We start from the raw sequence: 22646 nt of genomic DNA on the forward strand, positions 1-22646 counted from the left end.
TGGCGCCACCTGCTGGTGCTACGATGTGAACTATGAATTCATGTTAAAATCTACTCTCCTATATTTAGTCCATACCTCCACATTTTCACATTAAAATGAGGCATTTTATATAAAAGGTCAAAAGTACAGAGCCAGGTCTAACCGAGTGCATTTTCTCCAATTCAGCTTTACCCAAATCTAAAAGGTTGCAGCCTATAGGCCAGTGTAATGCCTCATTTGAAAGCTATAGACCAGGGGTAGGCAACGTCAGGCTCGCGGGCCCAATCCGGTCTTCCAGTAGAGAAGCTCTGGCCCTCGGTCTTTTGACGATGAAGAAAATCGGCCCTAAACCAAGAAAACTTGCCCACCCCTGATATAGACCTGCAAAACTGATCCAAATCTTTTTCCTCGTGTTTTTATCATTATTTAGACTTTTTTTTTTTCGTTTTGGGTAAAGCCGAACTGGAGAAAATGTGCTCTGTTAAAGTGTGGGTGAAGAGGGGAATAGCATTATATAGTTGTAATTTGGGGATATATGAGGATTTTCGAAATGACCATATTTGGATCACAGCGTCATCTCGGTCACAGCCTTTCGTGCTACACGTGGACACCAAACCTGTCAGTATTTGTGAATGGACGAGCGTGACAGTGCTGTAGTAACTGCCTCGCATCATGAAAGGTAAGTTAAGAGAAACACAGCGTCAGAACAGTAGATGTGACTCACTGAAAATGTCAACATCGACCGTAATGTAAAGATTTCACCTGCAGCGTCTCGCTCTCTTTAAAACACCAGAAGCCCCTGATATAAAACATTTAAATCTCAAATCTTGATTATCTGTAATTCCTTCAAACACTACATGATCCTCAGAAAACACGTCCGAGTCGTTCTTCAGTCAAAGCCGCCGCTCTGGCTGTGAGTCATAAATACACTGGATTGTTTGTTTGTTTGTTTGTTTGTTTGTGAGCAGGTCAGCCCCAGAGCAGCAGACTGAGCAGGGAGAGCAGCAGCAGGGTGCAGAGCAGGGGGCGGCCAGCGGGGGGCGCTGCGGTCGAGGTAGTAGTGGTGGAGTTAGAGGTGGTGTTGGGGGCGGATGTGGTTGCTGCTGCGGCAGACGGGAGCACGCCCACGGTGGACTTCAGGAAGTCCTGATGGCGACTGACTTTTTCGAAGGTCAGGACGGCGGCGCGGCTGCTGCTGTTGCTGCTGCTGCTGTTGGTCAGGACCACCGTCTGGTACCACGACTCGGACGACTGACACATCAGCGGACCGCCGTGGTCCCCCTGAACGCAGCACAGAAAACAAGTGTTATTCAGCTACAGTCGGTGAGTTCCTGCCACGGCGTTTCAGGGCTGCTGACGGAAAAACACGCCAAGAATGAACCTCCTACAACGAGCAAATCTGTGAGAAAAAATTCTTAAAAGCAGCTGAACTGTATAGTTACAGACGGCATCTCTGCATTCGCCCATATATGGTCGTGTTTGAAAACAGTTAAGGGGGAAAACAATTTGGAGAAAAATCTAAACTTTCTCTAATTATTTAAAAACGACTTTAACAAATGCTGAATTATGAATATAGTTTTCCCCGTCACTAGATGGCCCTGATCCGCCGCCGGTGAGTTCCAGTGTGAGCGTTACCTCCTCCAGGGTGAAGACGCCGGTGCAGAAGGAGTCAGAGGAGGAGCCGTTGCCACAGCTCTGGACTGTGGTCTGGACCTGCTGCAGATCTCCTGGACACACATTACATCACATTAAACATTAAACACATGACATCACATTAAACACATTACATCACATTAAACATTAAACACATGACATCACATTAAACACATTACATCACATTAAACACATTACATCACATTAAACATTAAACACATGACATCACATTAAACATTAAACATAGGGCTGGGAGAAGGAGCCCACAGACGCACGGTGATAATATTATTGCACTAAAATTCAACTCTAAGCCCCACCTGAACAGGGCACATTCCCTCCAGTTTGGCTTTACCCAAATCTAAAAGCTTCTTGGAAAAGGTGTCAGAACAGCGACAAAAATTAAACAAAAACATGGAACAAAATGCAACAAACAGCACAAAACATGTCAAAAAGGTGACGAAAAAGTGACAGAAAAATCATGAAAAAGTGACTGAAAAGTCATGAAAAAGACACGAAAAAGTCATGGAAAAGTGACGGAAAAGTCATGGAAAAATCATGGGAAAATCATGGAAAAGTCATAAAAAGTGACGGAAAAGTCATGAAAAAGTCATAAAAAAGTGACGGAAAAGTCGTGGAAAAAGTCGTGAAAAAGCGACGAAAAAGTCATGAAAAACTCATCAAAAAGTCATGAAAAAGTGACGGAAAAGTCATAAAAAGTGACGGAAAAGTCATGAAAAACTCATCAAAAAGTGACGGAAAAGTCATAAAAAAGTGACGGAAAAGTCATGAAAAAGTCATAAAAAAGTGACGGAAAAGTCGTGGAAAAAGTCGTGAAAAAGTCATAAAAAAGTGACGGAAAAGTCGTGGAAAAAGTCGTGAAAAAGTCATAAAAAGTGACGGAAAAGTCATGAAAAAGTCATAAAATAGTGACGGAAAAGTCATGAAAAAGTCATAAAAAGTGACGGAAAAGTCATGAAAAAGTCATAAAAAGTGACGGAAAAGTCATAAAAAGTGACGGAAAAGTCATGAAAAAGTCATAAAAAGTGACGGAAAAGTCGTGGAAAAAGTCGTGAAAAAGTCATGAAAAAGCGACGAAAAAGTCATGAAAAAATGATGGAAAACTCATGAAAAACTCATCAAAAAGTCATGAAAAAGTGACGGAAAAGTCATGAAAACGTGACGGAAAAGTCATGAAAAAGTCATGAAAAAGTGACGGAAAAGTCATGAAAAAGTCATGAAAAAGTGACGGAAAAGTCATGAAAAAGTCATGAAAAAGTCATGAAAAAGCGACGGAAAAGTCATGAAAAAGTCATGAAAAATTCATGAAAATGTGGTAAAAATATGAACACCCGCAAAAAAAGCGATAGACAAAAACAACTGTAACAACTGACAATGCGAGGAAAAAGATCCTTTTTGATGACTTCTGTAGGTCTTAGCTTTCAAATGAGGCGTGACTCTGGCCTATAGGCTGTGACCTTATGGATTTGGGTAAAGCTGACCTGGAGAAACGCACTGGTTAAGCGAGGCATGTCCCTTCTGTTTCGGGGATTGTCACTGACCTGTCGCCCCCTGCTGGCCCCAGCCGGCGCTGTAACAGCTGGTCCCGTCGGAGAAGCTCCGTCCGGTGTCCACACAGATGGGCTGGACCGTGTCTGACAGGGTGAGGCTGGACGCCAGCTGCAGCACGGCCACGTTGGAGCCGCTGGTGTTGCTCATGGTGATGTTGGTCACGCTCACACGGGTGACGCCGGCGCTGAGCCGGACCTGCCCCAGGACCACGCTCCAGTCCGACACGTTCATGGGGCTGCGGGACACGGGACAAAAGCTCAAACTCCAGCTGTGATACTGCTTCCACAGAGGGAGGTGCAGGCGCGAAGCTTTTGAAACACAGTTATTAAGCAGGGTCTCCAAGTAAAGTCCCCTGGGGGCCAAAATATATCGGGACTGTGCTGCGGGGGTCCAGAAACCAAACCTCCAGTAAAACATGCTTTGATTGGGAATATTCGGTAGCACTTTACATTACGGGCAAGTCCTTGGTACTTCCAGTGGTATTTACACTGGTAATTCTAGGTACTTATTGTGGTTCTTTCACTGGTACTTACGGTGGTACTTATGGTGGTAATTACAGTGGTAATTCTAGGTACTTATTGTGGTACTTAAAGGATACTATAGTGAGAATTACAAGTTATGTACTTTTAGATTCAGTGGTAACTCTTAGTAATAAAGGTTGTACTTCTTGTTTTCTCTAATGCTGTTTTATGTTGTTTTATAGTCTCACAATCCTGTTTGTAGAAGTACCACATTTACTACCTATGAATTGCTGCTGTAGTATCTTTGAATAACCAATAAGTACCATAGATGTATCACTGAAACTACTAGAAACTACTATCATTTAAAGGGGGGTATTATGCAAAATCGACTTTTTCAAGCTTTACATCATGTTATTATGTCATTCCCTCATTAAAAACATGCCTGAAGTGTTGCCTTGGCACATTCACGTATTTTTGAGTAATCTGTAAAAACTCTGATGGCGGCCATTTTAGGGATAGGTTTGCCTGAGTCCTCCTAGGAACGCCCCCACCTCCTGGAGACGCCTCCGAGCTTTCGTCACCAGCCGAGTAACCAACCACTGCTCCTCAGCAGAACCCCCTCCCCACTGATGCCACAGACAGCGTGTGGAGGGGGCGTGTCGGAAAGGGTGAGAGGTTCTTAAAGAGACAGAGGCCTATTTCAAGACATTCACTACAGCCATTTTGAGAGAGCAATTTAATACAAGGCAGTTATTCTAATTTACTGCATTTTTTTTTTTGCTGAAACTGATCCCTGCGCTGAAGAGCACTCAAAAGACCAAGTTCATACAACTTTTTTACATCTACGGAGCTCTCCAGCCTCCCAATTTTTTCAACTGTCCGGTAAAAATAGTTTCCAGGGCCAAATTTGGCCCGCCAAAACAATTCTGTTGGCCCGCCAGAGGGTGACCTACTTTTGCGCTGCGTGTGGTTAATACTAATTCTCTTCCATTCATTCTCAAAGGTAAATATGGATGCAGTACACCTTTTGACCACCAGCGTCAAATTGGGGGCGCTGTTTCACTCCTTTCGCAAAGTTAAGGAAACACTGTTGTGGTGTCTTGGTGTTTATCACAGAGCGTTGTAGCATCAACTTTCACAGTTTTCCAACTTTTATTGCAAAGGTTGTTGACGTCAACAAAGGTACATGTTAAAAATGGACTTATAAAACAATTGATGCTGAACTGACACTTTCAAAATAATTTAATGTGGCATTTTCTTTGAGTTAATGAATGAGGTAAAGTTGTTGTAGGTGCTGTAGATACAGGTGTGGGGTTTTTTTGCACTAAATTGCTACAGATGTTGATTTGTTCTACTGAAATTAGGCTTTTGCCATAGTTACCATTTGTTTTAATATTGCATGTTATTTGCATAGATTGAATACAATCTATGCAAATAACATGCAAAAAATAAACAGTAAATAAAATAAAGTAACTTTAAAATGTTTCATTTTGGCCCTCGGAGACAAAAAAGTTTGGACACCCCTGCTCTAGTCTATAGTTTGATGGATTTATCCTGTGCTTCTTTCCCTCAATAATACTTCAGTGATAAGAGGATTAATTGCTTATTTTGCACCTGAAGTCACGTTACAGGCACAGAGGGGCTGTGAATAAATGTAAGTGCATTTTCAATAATATGACACCATATTCATTAGCCTGCATATTTAATATTTGCTGATTTTTGTTCATGGCCAAAATTTGGACCCAGTCAATGTCCGGCAAAAGAAACTGTCTAACGGAACCTTTGTACTTTTACTTAAAGATAAGATAAGATGGTACTTTATTGATCTCACAGATGGAGAAATTGCATTCGATGAGAGAGCATCCGGCAGCAGCACCCATTCAGTGCTCACCACTCTTTTTTTTTTCTTTGGTGAAAGATGGTTGTGTCGCGGCCGCCATCTTCACTGTTTTGGTCACAGGAGGAGCACTGGTTGATGGGAAATCCGTAGGGACGATACAGAGTTTAAAAATTATGTATTTTCCTCCCCTAATGTGTAGAATGAGCCCAGTTCACCACAACTGCCTCTAAAATCCTGCACTGTCACTCAAAAAAGTGTTGATTTGGGTCCGAAGTGCCGTCATGCACGGGGTTAATATAGAAGCTGCAGTTCCGCGTAAGACCTGAGGTGACAGTAGTGAGTATAAAACTTGCATCTAGCCCCTTTAAAGAGGGGGTATTATGCTTTTTTCAGTCACATAGCACCAGTCTATAGCACAGTACAATGATGACCAAACCTTCTGTTGGTCTGTAAATGCAGTAGATTAGAATAACTGCCTTGTATAAAATGTCTCTCTCAAAATGGCTGTAGTGAATGTCTTGAAATAGGCCTCTGTCTCTTTAAGAACCTCTGACCCTTTCGGACACGCCCCCTCCACACGCTGTCTGTGGCATCAGTGGGGAGGGGGTTCTGCTGAGGAGCAGTGGTTGGTTACTCGGCTGGTGACGAAAGCTCGGAGGCGTCTCCAGGAGGTGGGGGCGTTCCTAGGAGGACTCAGGCAAACCTATCCCTAAAATGGCCGCCATCAGGGTTTTGACAGAAATACGTGAATGTGCCAAGGCAACACTTCAGGCATGTTTTTAATGAGGGAATGACATAAGAACATGATGTAAAGCTTGAAAAAGTCCATTTTGCAGAATACCTCCCCTTTAAGAGCTCAAACCCAGTTACCCTGACACTGACCTGGAGAAGCAGCTGGCGTCAGTGAGCACCGCGTCCTCCGTGATCAGGCTCCCTCCACACATGTGAGTGTGGTTCTTCTGGACACTGGCCACCCAGGGCCACTGCCCCGCGGTCACAGACGTCCCGTTGGAGGAGAGGCTGTTCAGCGGCGCACGGCCACACACCACGGCTGCGGGACAGAGTCAGACGTCAGCGAGGGAGGCGGACACATAACCTTCAGATGACATCTCTACGTATATCATGTAAATACTGTATCCAAGGTTATGGGAGGTTTAAACCAGGAGCAGTTGAGAACAGCACAAGGAGCAGCCGAGTCTGGAAAGGCTCCGGATCAAATCGTTCGCCAACCAGAGCTATGTGTCAAACGCTTGACAACAGCTACTTCATTAACTCATTGACTGCCAGCCATTTTCAAATCAGAGAGCCCCCACTGCCAGAGGTTTGTCAGGATTTTGACTGTTTTTTCAAGACCCACAGAAAGTTTACGTCTAGGTCTATGTCAAAACGAAACCCACCAAAAGAAAGATTAGACTCTCTTCGTTCATCTAAAAAAAAGGTTTGTTTGTACCTCTTCTGTTTGTCCATAGAAAATCGGGGAAATCACACAAAATGCTGGAACTTTTGGTAATAAAGCAAAACAGTGACTGTGATCGCGTTCAAAGAGCAATGCTGCCACCTAGTGACTCAATAAAAGAACTACAACTAAGACTTTAACACCAGACATGCTCAAGGCAGCCGTTCCCATTGAAAAAACAAATTGACATCTAGAGACGTCATTGGCAGTCAATGAGTTAATTATGTAGAATGCTAAAATGTTACTTTTCCCGCCATGTTAATGATTGAAAAAAGTTCTTGTTGTTTATTATTGATGTAAAAACTGGCTTTTTCATGGCAACACTGCCCCTGGAAAGACAACGGTATTAAAGCCTAAGGGACTGGACTCTTTCAAGATATATAGTGGGTGGCGACGGTGGCGCAGATGGTAGAGCGGGTCGTCTCGTGATCGGAAGGTCAGGGGTTCGAATCCCACCTCCTGTCGTTGTGTCCTTGGGCAAGACACTTCACCCACATTGCCCCCAGTGTCTGCGTGCATTGGTGTATGAATGGGTGAGTGGATCCTTGCTGTAAAGCGCTTTGTGTGCCTAATTTAGGTGGAAAAGTGCTATATAAGTTGAGTCCATTTACCATTTTACCATATATTTTCATGAAATCACAAATGAATTCATCTTACGTTTGGGGGTGGTGGGGGCCGGTGTAGTAGTTGTAGTAGTTGCAGTCGTTGTAGTAGGTGCAATACTTGTAGTAGGTGCAGTACTTGTAGTAGGTGCAGTAGTTGTAGTAGGTGCAGTCGTTGTAGTAGGTGCAGTAGTTGTAGTAGGTGCAGTAGTTGTAGTAGGTGCAGTACTTGTAGTAGATGCAGTACTTGTAGTAGTTGCAGGACTTGTAGTAGTTGCAGTAGTTGTAGTAGTTGCAGTACTTGTAGAAGATGCAGTACTTGTAGTGGGTGCAGTAGTGGTGGTGGCCAGAGGGGGCACTGAGGAGCAGCTGGCGCTCAGGTCGCTGTCGGTGCCGGACGAGGTGAAGGTGATGAAGCCCGGCTGGTTCTCTGTGATCTTGCCGTTGATCCAGATCTGGTACCGCGACACTCGGGAGTAAACCCCGGGCTTGTTGGGTTGAGCGCAGCCCGCCCCGAAGCTCACCACTCCAGACTGGATCCAGCGACTGTTCTGTTTGCTCACCATGGGACCCCCAGAGTCGCCCTGCACGAAACGCCCGCATTTTAACATTCAACAGGAAACACTCAAAGGTTCAGACAGTTTGGTTCATAAACTTTCACCAGGAAATCACAAGGACAACAGCTCGTCTTATCTCAGATGCATTAATGAAGACGATCTGGACACAAATGACGTCGCTCCTCAGTAAAGAAGAGCAAATGTGGGAGTCTTTGTGGCAGGTTGCACAACAAGAAAATAGAATCTTCTGGGAAACACTATTTTTATTCTTTTTTGCCATTTTCTGGAGAAATATAAACTTAACTATCACATGCGAATAAAGTCAAGTCTAAATTGGGTCCATATGGATGTTTATTCACAGCAGATTGCTAGCTAGCGTTAGCATTAGCATGATGCATCCTGTTAACATTCTCCGTTATTTATGTATTTATGGGCTGTTGAACCACTTTGCTCCTCCCCATGTCTTTGTATCTTTATTTAGTAGAAAATTATATTCACAATTCAGGTTATCTACTAAATAAAGATAATAAGACCTGGGGAGGAGCAAAGTGGTTCAACAGCCCATAAATACACAAAAAAATGCTGACATGATGCTGCATGTAGCTAGCGCTCGCTACAACTGCAGTTTTTTTCACTTCTGCTGAACAACCTGCTGTGAATAAACATCCATATGGGCCCGATTTAGACTTGACTTTATTTGCATGTGATAAATACGTTTATATTTCACCAGAAAACGGCGAGAGAGAAAAGAAGCCCCGCCCCCTTCTATGACGAGACCTCTTATAGAAAAAGAAACATCTTTATAAAACAGCTAAATAAATTATCCAGAAGTGTCATTTCATGATCTCCAATCAAGCCGCTCCTGTCGCTAACCTTGGAGCTAATGGCGAGTGTTTTTACTCTGCCTTGAAAGGATTAAGTTTAGCAGGAGATGGAGATGGAGGAGAAGATAGAAAAACTTTGTAACACGGTGAAAGGCTCTGAAAAGAATAATACAAACTTTAAACTGGGCTTGGATTAAGACCATTTATACTGATGTTTTGAGCAGATTTGGACTGTCTTTAACCTTTAAAAAAAAAACTGCTGAAATTTGATTTTTGCTGATATTTTCACTTGCTTATATGACCGAAACATGTGTCTTTTATAAATTTTAACCCGTCTCTGTCCATCACATTTGTACCTTCACCTCCTGATTTCATAGTAAACATTGGATGTTATATCTGTGGACTGTACCTGGCAGGAGTCTTTGCCTCCGGCCTCCAGCCCGGCGCAGATCATGTTGTCATTGATGACGGAAACGCCGGCGTAGTCACATTTGCACTGTCTGTTCCCCACGACGGGCACCTCCACCTCCATCAGGTTCTGAGGCGACGGCAGGCTAACTGAAACAGACCAGACGCTTTAAACTTCACGTTCACGCTGAGACTGTGGTAACTCTGGTCATTCTGCATTTGGTTTACGTTGATTTCTCTGTCATGTCTGGATCTATCCACATGAAACAAACACTGTCACAGAGTCTCTCAGTGCACATGAACTAACCCGGGGTGTCAAGCTCATTTTGGGTCAAGGGTCGAAATCCAGACATATATGAGGTAAACAGGAAAATATAAATTAAATAATGAGCTGTAACTTTAAAATAAAAAACCCACACTGACCGTTTACCACATGGCTATAATATGTTGTTTATATCCTGATCTCTTATTATGTCATCGCCCTCTGCTGGACAAAAAAAGGAAAGAATTTCACACATGGCCACGGTGGCGCAGCGGTTAGCGTTGTGCCTCACATAAAGAAGGTCCCGGGTTCGATTCCCTCCCAGACGGGGGCCTTTCTGTGTGGAGTTTGTGTAGGTTTTCTTCAGGTACTCCGGTTTCCCCTACCACTAAAAATATGTACAATAGGTTCCCCTCTGGGGCCAGGACTCCCCTGGTTAACCTCTTAACTCCCACCTTAACCGACTGCATTTTCTCCAGCTCTGTTTTACCCAAATCTAAACGTTTCTTCACTGGAGCGCTATAGGCCAGTGTCATGTTTCATTGATCAACAAAACATTTCTCTTACGTTGTTGCTGTGTCACTTGTATATCAGCCAATCAGCTCAACCCTGACCCTGCCCGAGCCACTAACCTTAAAGGAATAGGCCACTGTTTTTACATACTAAGATATGTTCTTACCTCACTTTAGCCGAGTTAATATATCCCCGTCTGGTCTTTGTCCGTGCACTCTGCCAGGCAAACAAAGCACATACGCAGCCTCTCCCACATGTCACATAGCTCCAAAAAAGCTCACGATAGAAGCTACCAAGCTCTTCCACGTGTTCCCTATTTAAATAAAGTTACGTGAAGTGTTTTCATGCAAAGTATATTTACCCAGAAATGTAGCATGTCGATTTTATAAGCAAATAAAAAGGGGTATTATATTGTGAGGCGTAATGATACGAGGAGTAAAACGTCCGCGCAGTAACTCCTAAAGGTTATTGACGGAAGTCTTTAGGAGTCACTGCGCGGACGTTTTGCTCCTTGTTTACGCCTCACAATATAGTCCCCCTTTTTATTTGCTTATAAAATCGACATGTTACATTTCTGGGTAAATATACTTTGCATGAAAACACTTCACGTAACTTTATTTAAATAGGGAACTCATGGAAGAGCTTGGTAGCTTCTATCGTGAGCTTTTTTGGAGCTATATGACATGTGGGAGAGGCTGCGTATGTGCTCCGTTTGCCTGGCAGAGCGCACGGACAAAGACCAGACGGGGATATATTAACTCGACTAAAGTGAGGTAAGAGCATATCTCAGTATGTAAAAACGGTGGCCTATTCCCTTAAAGTGTTGCTGATTTCTGGAGATATCTTTTTTGTAATTCATGCAGTTCTTATGTTTGAAGAGTTTCGTGGCGCTAGGCTAATGCTAGGCTAGTGCATTTCTATGGTATCAGCTAGCCAGCATTAAAACCAGTCTGACCCGCTCCACAGAGCACCTGAGGCAAATCACTTATAACACCAGACTAACCATATAAATGTCTGTGTTCATAGAATAATTTTAACCATTTAGCATTTAAAATACCTTATATTTGAGCAGCTTCGTGGTTGTATAAGCTACGCGGCGGCGGAGTGATCTGCTAGAAAATAGTCCCTCAAAATGCGATCATTCATGTGATGCAAGGTCAGTTATATTCCAAACATGATTCTATCCACACAGACATTTATATGGTTAGTCTGGTGTTATAAGTGATTTGCCTCAGGTGCTCTGTGGAGCAGGTCACACTGGTTTTAATGCAGGCTAGCTGAAACCATAGAAATGCACTTGCCTTGCATTAGCCTAGCACCACGAAACTCTTCAAATATAAGAACTGCATGAATTTAAAAAAAAAATCTCCAGGTACCAGCAACACTCTGGATAACTAGGAAATTAGGCCCTATGTCAACAATCAGGGGGGGGGCCTGTGTGTCTCTGTACGTCCATAGATAATATAATACTATAGATAATATAATATATAATCTAAACTAATGTACAACCGACATTCATGGATGTCTGACATGCAGGTTTTCAGTGTTATTTTCGGGGGTTCTCTTACTGCCGGAGCCGATGTCGCCCCAGCCGGTGATCCAGGAGTCCGTCCCGGCGTGGAAGGAGCTGCCAGACGCTGCCAGGCACACGGGCCGGATGTAGTTGGTGAAGGTGACGGTGGAGGCCATCTTCAGCAGCGCTATGTCGTTGTCATTGGTGAAGGAGTCGTAGGACTCGTGGTTGATGACCTCCACGATCCCGCGGCTCACCTCGTTGGGGTTGGAACCTTCTAGGGCCTGACGACCGATGGAGACGGTGTAGTCGGCCGCGGAACCGCTGCACCGAGAACAAAGTCATGTGGTTGGATTTACAGGGGTTTCAAAGAACAAAAGTGAATATCTCAATATTTGTGGAGACTTGCTCGATAACGATAATGAAGGATATTTGTTGTAGCCATAATGTAATTTCTATCCGCGGTCCCTATAGGCAGATGACAGAAACACAATGTAACAGAAGTATAATGTAAAAGAGTCACTTAAAATGGGAAATGAACCTGAACTTTACTTTTATCAGTGTCACTTCCCATCAGCAGCTTAAAAAATCAAATAAAAATAACTTCTCTGCCCAACATTTCTTCATTGAAATAAAATGACAATCATGCAACTGATGTTTAAGACTAGGCTCAAAACGTAGCTCTTCGTATTAGCTTATGTAACCGGGTCGATGTGGCTCGCTTTTGGTGCGTTTTAGGCTCATTAATGCACATCAATAGTGTCGCTGATACCATTTACTTCTGGCTAAGGTGTTTTAGGAGTTGTCTGGTACTGGCCTCTCCTGTAAAGGCGCCAGAAGCCCCGGGTTTGGCCATAGTCGGGTGTACCTCAGGTAAATAAAGTTCAGATGCTTTGCTCAATTGTGCTCTCCCTTTTTCAGTATGAGTGCCTTTCGTTGTTTACTAGGTGGGGTTAGTCGGGCAGAAACAAGAAAGTTGCCATAGAGATTAACCCCTGCCCTGCCCCTTAGCATAGAAACGCACTTTTCCACGTAGAAACCAAGCACTTCAGGCTGTGAATGTGGATTTAGTTTACCAGTTTGTTCTTTTGACTTTGGTTCGGGTCACTAATCTGTTTGCAGTTTTGTTTTTTATATCATTTTTCTTATTTTTGTTAAACCAGTCCATGTTTACCTTCTGGAGTGTGGGTGCGTGAAAATACATTTTAAAGAAATAACCTATTTTTAATAACTGTAAAATAAAAAGATATACATTTTTGTACTATTTCTGACTTTGCTCATTTTTGTAGCCAGACCTACCCGCCCTTGTCCATAGCACGTTAAAGAGGTTACACTTATAACCAGGTCAGTTTGGTAAAGCTCTAACCCACAGCCTGAGGTAAAGCTTCGGAGGAACACTGAGCCCTATCCTCTTCTTACTGCAGGCTTGGTCTTATTATGATATTTCTTTTATCTGTAGTCTGTTCATTACTATTACTACATGGTGTCTCCTGTCCCGCCCCCCCTCGGGAGTGCCTGGGTAGATCGAACGGAGGAACCCGGCTGAACGGAGGAACCCGGCTGAACGGAGGAACCCGGCTGAACCCTGCTGAACGGAGGAACCCTGCTGAACGGAGGACCCGGCTGAACGGAGGAACCCTGCTGAACGGAGGAACCCGGCTGAACGGAGGAACCCTGCTGAACGGAGGACCCGGCTGAACGGAGGAACCCTGCTGAACGGAGGAACCCTGCTGAACGGAGGAACCCGGCTGAACGGAGGAACCCGGCTGAACGGAGGAACCCGGCTGAACGGAGGACCCGGCTGAACGGAGGAACCCTGCTGAACGGAGGAACCCTGCTGAACGGAGGACCCGGCTGAACGGAGGAACCCTGCTGAACGGAGGACCCGGCTGAACGGAGGAACCCGGCTGAACGGAGGAACCCGGCTGAACGGAGGAACCCGGCTGAACGGAGGACCCGGCTGAACGGAGGAACCCTGCTGAACGGAGGAACCCGGCTGAACGGAGGAACCCGGCTGAACGGAGGAACCCGGCTGAACGGAGGACCCGGCTGAACGGAGGAACCCGGCTGAACGGAGGAACCCGGCTGAACGGAGGAACCCGGCTGAACGGAGGACCCGGCTGAACGGAGGAACCCGGCTGAACGGAGGAACCCGGCTGAACGGAGGACCCGGCTGAACGGAGGACCCGGCTGAACGGAGGAACCCGGCTGAACGGAGGAACCCTGCTTACTGGGATTGGACACTGCTCGTGGCCGCCTTCTGCCGACGCTTATTCGGACTTTATGTTTCCCTGGACACTTCATTCGCCTGAACTTTGTTGCTCTGTTTTATTGCCTTAATGTTCGGTGCAGCCCTGTGTGATATTATCCATCTAAATAAGTCATATTCCAACCTGTCATATGCAGTGTACTTTCTACTTCAACACTTCAGTTGTACTGGAGTAATTGGAGTAACATTCGAGCAGTAAAAGCTTCAGTATCTTTCGCCTCTTTGGTGGCGGCTCTTGGGACTGACCTCGGGAAACAGTGGGCGGCGCTCAGCACCCACAGGTTGTTGACGAGGGACCCTCCGCAGAAGTGGAATCCTGCTCTTTGGATGCTGACCTGCCAGGGCCAGGCGCCGTCGGGAGCTGCCTGCCCCCCCACGATCCGACTGTTCAGAGGCGGCTGCCCACACACTGAGGACACACGACAGCGTCAGACAAACAGAAACAAACAACGAGACCGACGGTGATGCGATGAACTCACCATCGAGCTGCGCCGCTGCATCTGAGGGGGAAGAAGAACAGAGAGATCAGGAACAAGGAGGGAGGGGTGCTGCGTGTCAGGCGTGTACAGTGTCATACAGTCGTTTTTGTTCAGGTAAAGGTCAAGTCTTCTCTAAGTATTTCAACACGTTCGGATTCTCAACAAAAACCTCTTGACCAACAGTAGTCGACACAAAGCTTAGAGCTGTCAACAAGCACTGTGTCCAAGAACAACATGTCAAAGGAGAAGAACACGGGTTTGTTTTAAAGCAGCTCTGGCACATTCCACACCGATACTATCAATCTGCGGAGAATCACCCAACAATGGGCACTCCCGACCGGTTTGTATCACAGAAACGGCTTTGATAAATGCACTCGTGACAGACGCACATGAGGAACCTGAAAGTCCACCTTCACCACAGTGACCCATGCACACTGGACTTTATCATGATCATTCTCAGAAGTATCGTCAACACTACACTAGAAGACCACGGTCCTGTTCTGAGGGCTGGATCCCAGGGTCAGTGGGTAAAGTCAGGGGTTTTTCCGCACTACAAAGCTGGATGACGTTCTATCAGTGTGGAGATCTCCAGGTAAACATGCCCTTAGTGCAAAACCTGCTCTGGATCAGGTTTAGCTTAGATAAGAAGAATCCTGAGGAGCAACAGCTCGGTATCAGAGCTCGCGCGGATCTTTTAAAGCAGCGACATCGCGTTGTAACTTCTCCTGCACATGTGGCTGATGCAGATTGCAGACGACGACATGAAGACGGCTTCTTTCATGTCCGCGTAATAGTACGAGTGTTGCATTGAAGTTAACCCCTTAACTCCCACCTGAACCGAGCACATTTTCTCCAGTTTGGCTTTACCCCAGTCCAAAAGCTTCTGGAAAAAAGCTGTGAAAATGGCAACAAAACTGAGACGGAAACAATGATGGAAATGTGACAAAAACATGATGGAAAAGTGGCAAAAATGTCACAAGAAATTGACAAAAATATGACGAAAAAATGACAAAAATGTGACCAAAAAATGACAAAAATTTGATTTAAAAAAATGGAGGGAAAAATGACAAAAAATGTGACAAAAAAATGACAAAAATGTGACAAAAAAATGACAAAAATGTGACAAAAATTTGATAAAATGTGACAAAAAAATGACAAAAAATTGATGGAAAAGTGGCAAAAATGTCACAAGAAATTGACAAAAACATGGCAAAAAAATAACAAAAATGTGACAAAATTTAGCAAAAAAAATGACAAAAAAATTGATTAAAAATGGAGGGAAAAATGACAGAAATGTGACAAAAAAAGACAAAAATGTGACAAAAAAATGACAAAAATGTCACAAAAATGTCACAAGAAATTGACCAAAACATGACAAAAAAATAACAAAAATCTGACAAAAATATGATAAAAATATGACAAAATGTGACAAAAAAAATTATGAAAAAATGACAAAAATGTGACAAAAAATGACCCAAAAAAATGAGTTGAATACCCAACAAAAAAATGATGGAAAAAAAATCTGATGACGTGAGGAAAAAGATCCTCTCGGTTCAGGCGGGAGTTAAGAGGTTAAAGATGTGAACCTTTTCCTTTATGAGCTGTTTGGTTCAGACTCGTGCCGTTCATGGCGCTGCATAATATTTGCATCATGAGTTTAAAGACAAGCCCCATCCGAAACGTGAAAATTGGTCAGAGATCTAACGCCAAACCAGATGTACGTCCGCCATGATAAGAAGCGTCCGAATTGGGCTGTCAGTTCGGAAGGAGAAGGAGCCTCGATGCTAACTATCATAGCCACTTTAGCACTGGGACGTCTGGTGGTCCCTCACCGGTGATTAGGAGCTGTGTGCCATCCCATAAACCACCACAGAAACAGCTCTTTATCATCGTCTGTTTTCTGCTTCATATCCTCATTGTGGTTCATGTTTGAGTCATTAAAGTCCATGGCCAGGAGTAGGAATGTTTTTGTAGTGCAGAAGTTTTCTCTGAAACAGCTGTTGGTGATGTCACTTCCCGTGTGTTTTCCGCCCTGGGTGAGGAAATGGGCAAATGCTGCTGAAGCTCTAGTTCACAAACTGCATAGAGATCCCACAGCTGACCCCATGGAAGGTTAAGGATCAGGACATAGAGGCTGCGTGTTTGAGGTTTTGGACGGACCCATAGATATACAGATGAACTGTGTCTCTGCTGTGATTGGCCGCTTGGCGCTGACTCCTCCTGCTTCACATGAACGCCTCACAAATCTAACTAAACCGCCCGATAAGGAGCTTTGTGGAAGCACTGATGCAGAAGCTGGGTCTGGGTTTTGCAGGTGAGAGGAACTAATCCAGGTTCAGTTTAGCCAGTGTCGTAGTGCAGCTCTCAGTTCACTTCCTCTGTCATTTACAGAATAAAACCACATTAAAAAGGACATAATTACACAATGTACAAAACAAATGCCACATAAAGACATGAGGGTAAAAAACTGTACAATAAAACGTCAGTTCTTGTTCAGGAAAGAAACTGTTGGAGGCGTGAGGCGGAACATTTGACGGAGCGATACCTGTTCCCTGAAGGAAGTATTTCAAACGTGGCCTTTGGTCTGTCCTGAGGCGTCACTAACACTTTGTTAAAACCCGGTTTAAGAGTCTGGCTTTGTAAGTGTCTGTGGTCACACTCTCCCATCATCAGAACAAGAGGAAAAGGGAATCCAACACTGGACGTTTCAGAAACTGTGTTATAATAAAGCTGAAGTCGCTACAGCCAAATATATTAGAGCAAAGACATGGATCCTGCAAGTAAATGCTCTGAACTTCTACAGCAATCTCGAACTTTTCCAGGAAATGGAGATTTAATGCCTGTTTGAATCCAAGTTAATGCTTTTAAAAGGACATTCCAAGCCTTGATTTTGGCACCATTTAGTTTAATGACTTAACGGGAGAGCCTGAAGGCAACAGGTTTTCTCTCAACATATAAAACTTTAATCTGAAAACAAACGAAACACTTAATCTTCACAAGAACAGTTTGATTATTCACTGATTCATTGTTTCTCCATAGGTTTATGTGGAAAACTGTAAATTGAAAGGGCATTTTCTCTAATTCTTAGCCTGATTTATTGACTTTAGAATTTCAAAAACATTTGAAAACTATCCAATAAATATTCACAATCCTAAATATGTCACAAAATAAAACCCTACATTTGAACCAGGCTCCGTCATTGTTCAGCTTCTGTGGCCTGGTTAACACCGTGCTGCTGCTGCTGTGATTGGTCCATGGATCTGGACCAACCACAGACCGAGGAGGGATGGACTATGACGCACTATTCGATATACGGAAGCTTGGAGTTTATTTATGGATAAATACATTTTAAAGAAGTTTATTTACAGATCCAACATGACAGCAGCAGACGCGACGCCATCTTTCCATCAAGCTTCAGACCGAGTTCTAAATAGTTTAGCTCGAAAGTTTACAGCGTCATACGTCATCAGACACCATGATGCTTGTCTGTGGCGACTGCAGACACATATGAGAGACATTCAGCACAATAAACGACTCTGGACGATCGTAAACCACACCCTCTCCTACCAGAGCATGAGCGGGGGGTGTTTGCCAGTTAGGAAATATGAATTTAGGCATAAAAGGCCTTATTTCTATATAAAAAGATAAAATGACACAAAAAAATGTGCTGCTTTTTCATCATGTTTTTGTCGCTCTTCTGCCACTTTTTAGCTTTTAGATTTGGGTAAAGCCAAACACTGAAAAAAATGGATTCTAAGCAAGTAAAAAATGTCTTACTTTAAGAAATAAGTTCTTATTTTTTCCCTAAAAAGTAATAATGTCTTGCCAAGCAAAGTAAATAAAATCTAGCCATTTCTTGTTCATTTCAAGAAAAAATAGGATCAAAACAACTCTTAATGTAAGAGCTGATTCTCACAGAGAGATAATACATTCCATTCTTTAAAGTGGGCGGCTCGGTGGCACAGCGGTTAGAGCCTCAGCTTCACAGCTCAAAGGTCCCGGGTTCGATTCCCACCAGGACGGGGCCTTTCTGTGTGGAGCATGTTCTCCCCGTGTCTGCGTACGTTTCCCCTACCACTAAAAACATGTACAATAGGTGAATCCTCCAGCCAGGTGATTCTGACCATCAGCCTGGCTCCACATCATGGAGGCGGGTCTCCGGGCGCGGGCAATACTTTCCTTAAATATTAGTATTTATTAAGAACATTTTGCTCAAAAATGTGTGTAATTTAGAACAGTTTACTTAAATCAAGCAACATTTAAGTAAAATACCCACAATTTTTCACTAAATAAGAATGTTTTCCTTAAATTATTCCATTTTCTGAGGACATTTTGCTTAATTCTAGCTGTTTATTTGCTTAAATTTAGTGTTTCTTTCTTGTTTTATGATAAGAAAAATATTCTAGAAATAAAAATTCTTAGCAAGAAAAAAATGCTGACCCCGTTGGCAGAAATTTTTCCTTAAAACAAGACAAAATGTTTTTTCCCCTTGTTTTTAGGAGGGCACTTTTTGCAGTGAACTGGAGGAAATGCGCTCGGTGAAGGCGGGGGTTCGGGTTATTTCCCTGTCATTTCTGACGCCGACTGATGTTTGTTTTCGGCAGCTTTAAGCTCCTGGTCTGAACACTTCCTCTCACTCTCACCTTAAAACAACACACGTCTGTTTGTGCTTCAGCTTCAGCAAAAATCCTCCTCTTAGAATATTTTATTTCAAACTGTTTCCGGACACAATGTGGAACCAAATTTATACATTATTATGAGACAGATTACGAGTATGTTGATTGTAATTGACTTTATTCATTATTGATAATTGCACTGTCGGGTTTTCCCCCATAACTGATTTAAATTAAAAAATCAATAAATCAGGCATGAGATGACTGGTTAATGGTCTGAACTTATACAGCGCTTTTCCACCTACAAGGCACCACAGCAGGGGTCGGCAAGTTCTCTTAGCGGAGGGACGATTTTCTTTATTGTAAACAGTGAAGTGAAGCACAACACTGGAAAAATGACCGTCTTAAATGAGATAAATGACTTAAACATCAAATTCTATGTTGAATTTGAGTCGGTTTGAACTAATCAAAGATACAAATGCCAGTGGAACAAGAATAAAACCCACTTGAAATCAGACAAATAATTGTTTTTCCCTTGAAATGACACAAAATGATCTGAATTAAGAGAATAACTACTACTAGAGGTTTTATCTCATCTAAAACCAGACCTAATCTACTCAAACCTTAGAATTAATCTGTTAATTCAAGTAGATTTATGTCATTTCTTCCTTAAAACAATTATTCTTTTTCCAGTGCACTTCCTTCAAACACCAGTGTTGTACATAATATATGAGCTAACTGGGTGCATTGACAGTATTTCTACCTGTTTTTCTCCCATTTAACTCTAATAATGTTAAAAGTACTCTCTCATTTGTGTAATAATGTTTCTCAAAATCATCCCGAGGGCCAGAGGTTCTGTGCTGAAGGGCCGGATTTGGCCCCGGGGCCTGACGTTGCCGACCCCTGCACTACAGTGAGGATCCACTCACCCACTCACTCTCTCATTCACACCAGTGCACGCAGACACTGGGGGCAAGGTGGGTGAAGCGTCTTGCCCAAGGACACAGCGGCAGTGTGCACCTTCAGGAGGAGGGTTTGACGTCTCAGAGCTGCTGACACGGAGACATCGTCGCTTCAATGGGAGAAAAATTGCCCTTTAAATCAGTGGTTCCCAACCTTTTTTGTCCCATGTACCCCTTGAGGCATTGATTTATACTCCGAGTACCCCCTAACTCAAAGGTCCTGCCAAAATCTTAACAAATTAAGCAACTAAACATGTATCATTCAGTATTTAGTAGATTGTAATATTCAAAATACAGCAAACATACTCTCAAAGTCAAGCCTTTTACTCAAAATCATAATTAAAACTAATATTTCTTTGAAAGTAATATTGAAACTATCTCTTTCCCCTCCTTTTTAAATCTGAGGTAAGTCCAAGTACCCCAAGGTGTCCCCTTACCCCTGCTTGGGAAACACTAAATGACAGTTTTCCAAATATCGTTTGCAAAACATGGAGTCAGTGCAATAATGAAGCATGTTATTGTGAAGAGTCAGTTCTGCTCATGTGTTCAGAGCAGTGTTCATTTCGTCGACTAAAATATTTAGTCTTAATTTTAGTCAAAGTGATATTTTGGACGACTAAAATTGGACTAAAACTAAATTAAAAGTTTCTCATGAGACTAAAACTATGACTAAAATGTCCAGATGTTTTAGTCGACTAAAATAAGACTAAATAAAATGAAAAGGAGAAACTAAAATCATCCAAACTTCTATTGACCGCCTGAAAGAGCCTCAGATAATGTAAATCCTCTGCCAAAGGATCAGCTCTGAGCTTTGTTCATGAGGAGCAGCTCCATGAAGCAGAAGAGCTTTATTAAATATGATTAGAATACAGTCTTAAATTTAGTCGACTAAATTGACATGCAATTTTAGTCGACTAAAACTAGACTAAAATTGAAAAGATTTTTTTGACTAAATCTCGACTAAAATTAAATGACATTTTCGTCAAAAGACTAAGACTAAAACTAAATGAAAATATGTTGTCAAACACTGGTTCAGAGAAAACCTGCATGTCTCGCCTTTAAAAAGGAAGAGTTGCCTTTACTTGGTGTGTGATTCTGTGGGACGCTCTAGTGTGACGGGTAAATGTGTAAACCCGTCTGTCCAGATGACCCATTAACTGACCTTCAGCCCTGACCGACACCGGGTAAAGTGAAGTGTCTTACCTTTGAGCAGCAGCATCAGCAGAGAGAGCCCCAGCGCAGACGCCGCTCGGAAAAACGCCATGACTGTGTTGCACCTGCAGCCGCCGTTCACCTGCTCAAATACTGCACCTGAGCGAGGGGGCGGGGCCAGGCTGCCGGACACGCCCACATTCCCGCCACACCTCCGCGGCCGAGGTGTTGTGACAGCGCGGAGAGGCGGCATTCCTGCGCCGCTCACAAACACGCTTTACACGAGCCTCTCGGCGGGTGAGTGACAGGTTAATGAAGGCGCTGCAGAACGAGGAAGACGATTAGTGAAGAAACTGGACTCGCAGATTTACCGTAAACACGTGCAAAAGGAGAAGTTACAGGAAAGTGTTCAGTCCCTTCCACGTACAGCCTCACAATGCTTTAACCTCTTAACTCCCGCCTCCCGTCATCAGATTTTTTTTCCATAATTTTTTTGTTGGGTGTTCAACTCATTTTTGTAACTTTTTTGGCCTTTTTTTGTTGTTTTTTGTCAATTTTTTTGTCATTTTTTTGATCCATTTTTTATCTTATTTTTGTCAGGTTTTTATCAATTTTTTGTCTTTTTTTGTCATTTTTTGTCAAATTTTTATCACATTTTTGTTACATTTTGGTCATTTTTTTTGTCATTTTTTGGTAAAATTTTGGTTAATTTCTTGTGACATTTTTGTGACATTTTTGCCACTTTTTCATCAATTTTTCGTCACTTTTTTGTCGTTTTTTTGTCCATTTTTTGTCATTTTTTTTTGTCATTTTTTGTCATTTTTTTGGTCAATTTTTTATCTTATTTTTGTCACATTTTTATCCATTTTTTGTCTTTTTTTGTCACATTTTGTCACATTTTGTCACATTTTTGTCTTTTTTTTGTCCAATTTTTATCACATTTTGTCACATTTTTTGTCATCTTTTTGTCATTTTTTGTCAAATTTTTATCAAATTTTTGTCATATTTTTGTCACTTTTTTGTCATTTTTTGGTTAATTTCTTGTGACATTTTTGCCACTTTTTCATCAATTTTTCGTCACTTTTTTGTGCTTTTTTTGTCAACTTTTTTGTCATTTTTTGTCATTTTTTGTCATTTTTTGTCATTTTTTTGGTCAATTTTTTTGGTCATTTTTTTATCTTATTTTTGTCACATTTTTATTTATTTTTTTGTCAGATTTTTATCAATTTTTTGTCTTTTTTTGTCACATTTTTGTCTTTTTTTGTCCAACTTTTTATCACATTTTTGTCATATTTTTGTCACTTTTTTGTCATTTTTTTGGTTAATTTCTTGTGACATTTTTGTGACCTTTTTGCCACTTTTTCACCAATTTTTCGTCACTTTTTTGTCAGTGTTTTTTCACCTACATCTGTTACAGCTCACTTACAAGGAAATGCGGCACTTCGATCTGCAAAACTTCGATCTGCAAACAAACTGTCGCTGTTGGACAGGGGCGTACTGGGACTGAAAAACAGCCCTGGACTCTGACTCTAAT

The 22646-nt window shown here is 42.7% G+C and overlaps 1 protein-coding gene across 1 annotated transcript; it reads right to left on the bottom strand.

Annotated features, from left to right (window-relative positions):
* Window positions 1-948: 948 nt before the first annotated feature.
* On the bottom strand, window positions 949-21365 carry LOC306969112 (polyserase-2-like; the record flags this gene model as incomplete). The annotated part of the gene is made up of 11 exons (XM_079564714.1): window positions 949-1260; window positions 1615-1706; window positions 3192-3436; window positions 6385-6553; window positions 7616-7639; window positions 7880-8144; window positions 9351-9499; window positions 11693-11961; window positions 14153-14315; window positions 14386-14406; window positions 21164-21365. 11 exons carry the CDS (start codon window positions 21363-21365, stop codon window positions 949-951), a joined length of 1911 nt encoding a protein of 636 aa, XP_079420840.1.
* Window positions 21366-22646: the final 1281 nt, after the last annotated feature.

Source organism: Gobius niger (assembly GCF_951799975.1).
Source record: "Gobius niger genome assembly, chromosome: 10".
NCBI classification, from domain to species: Eukaryota; Metazoa; Chordata; class Actinopteri; order Gobiiformes; family Gobiidae; genus Gobius; species Gobius niger.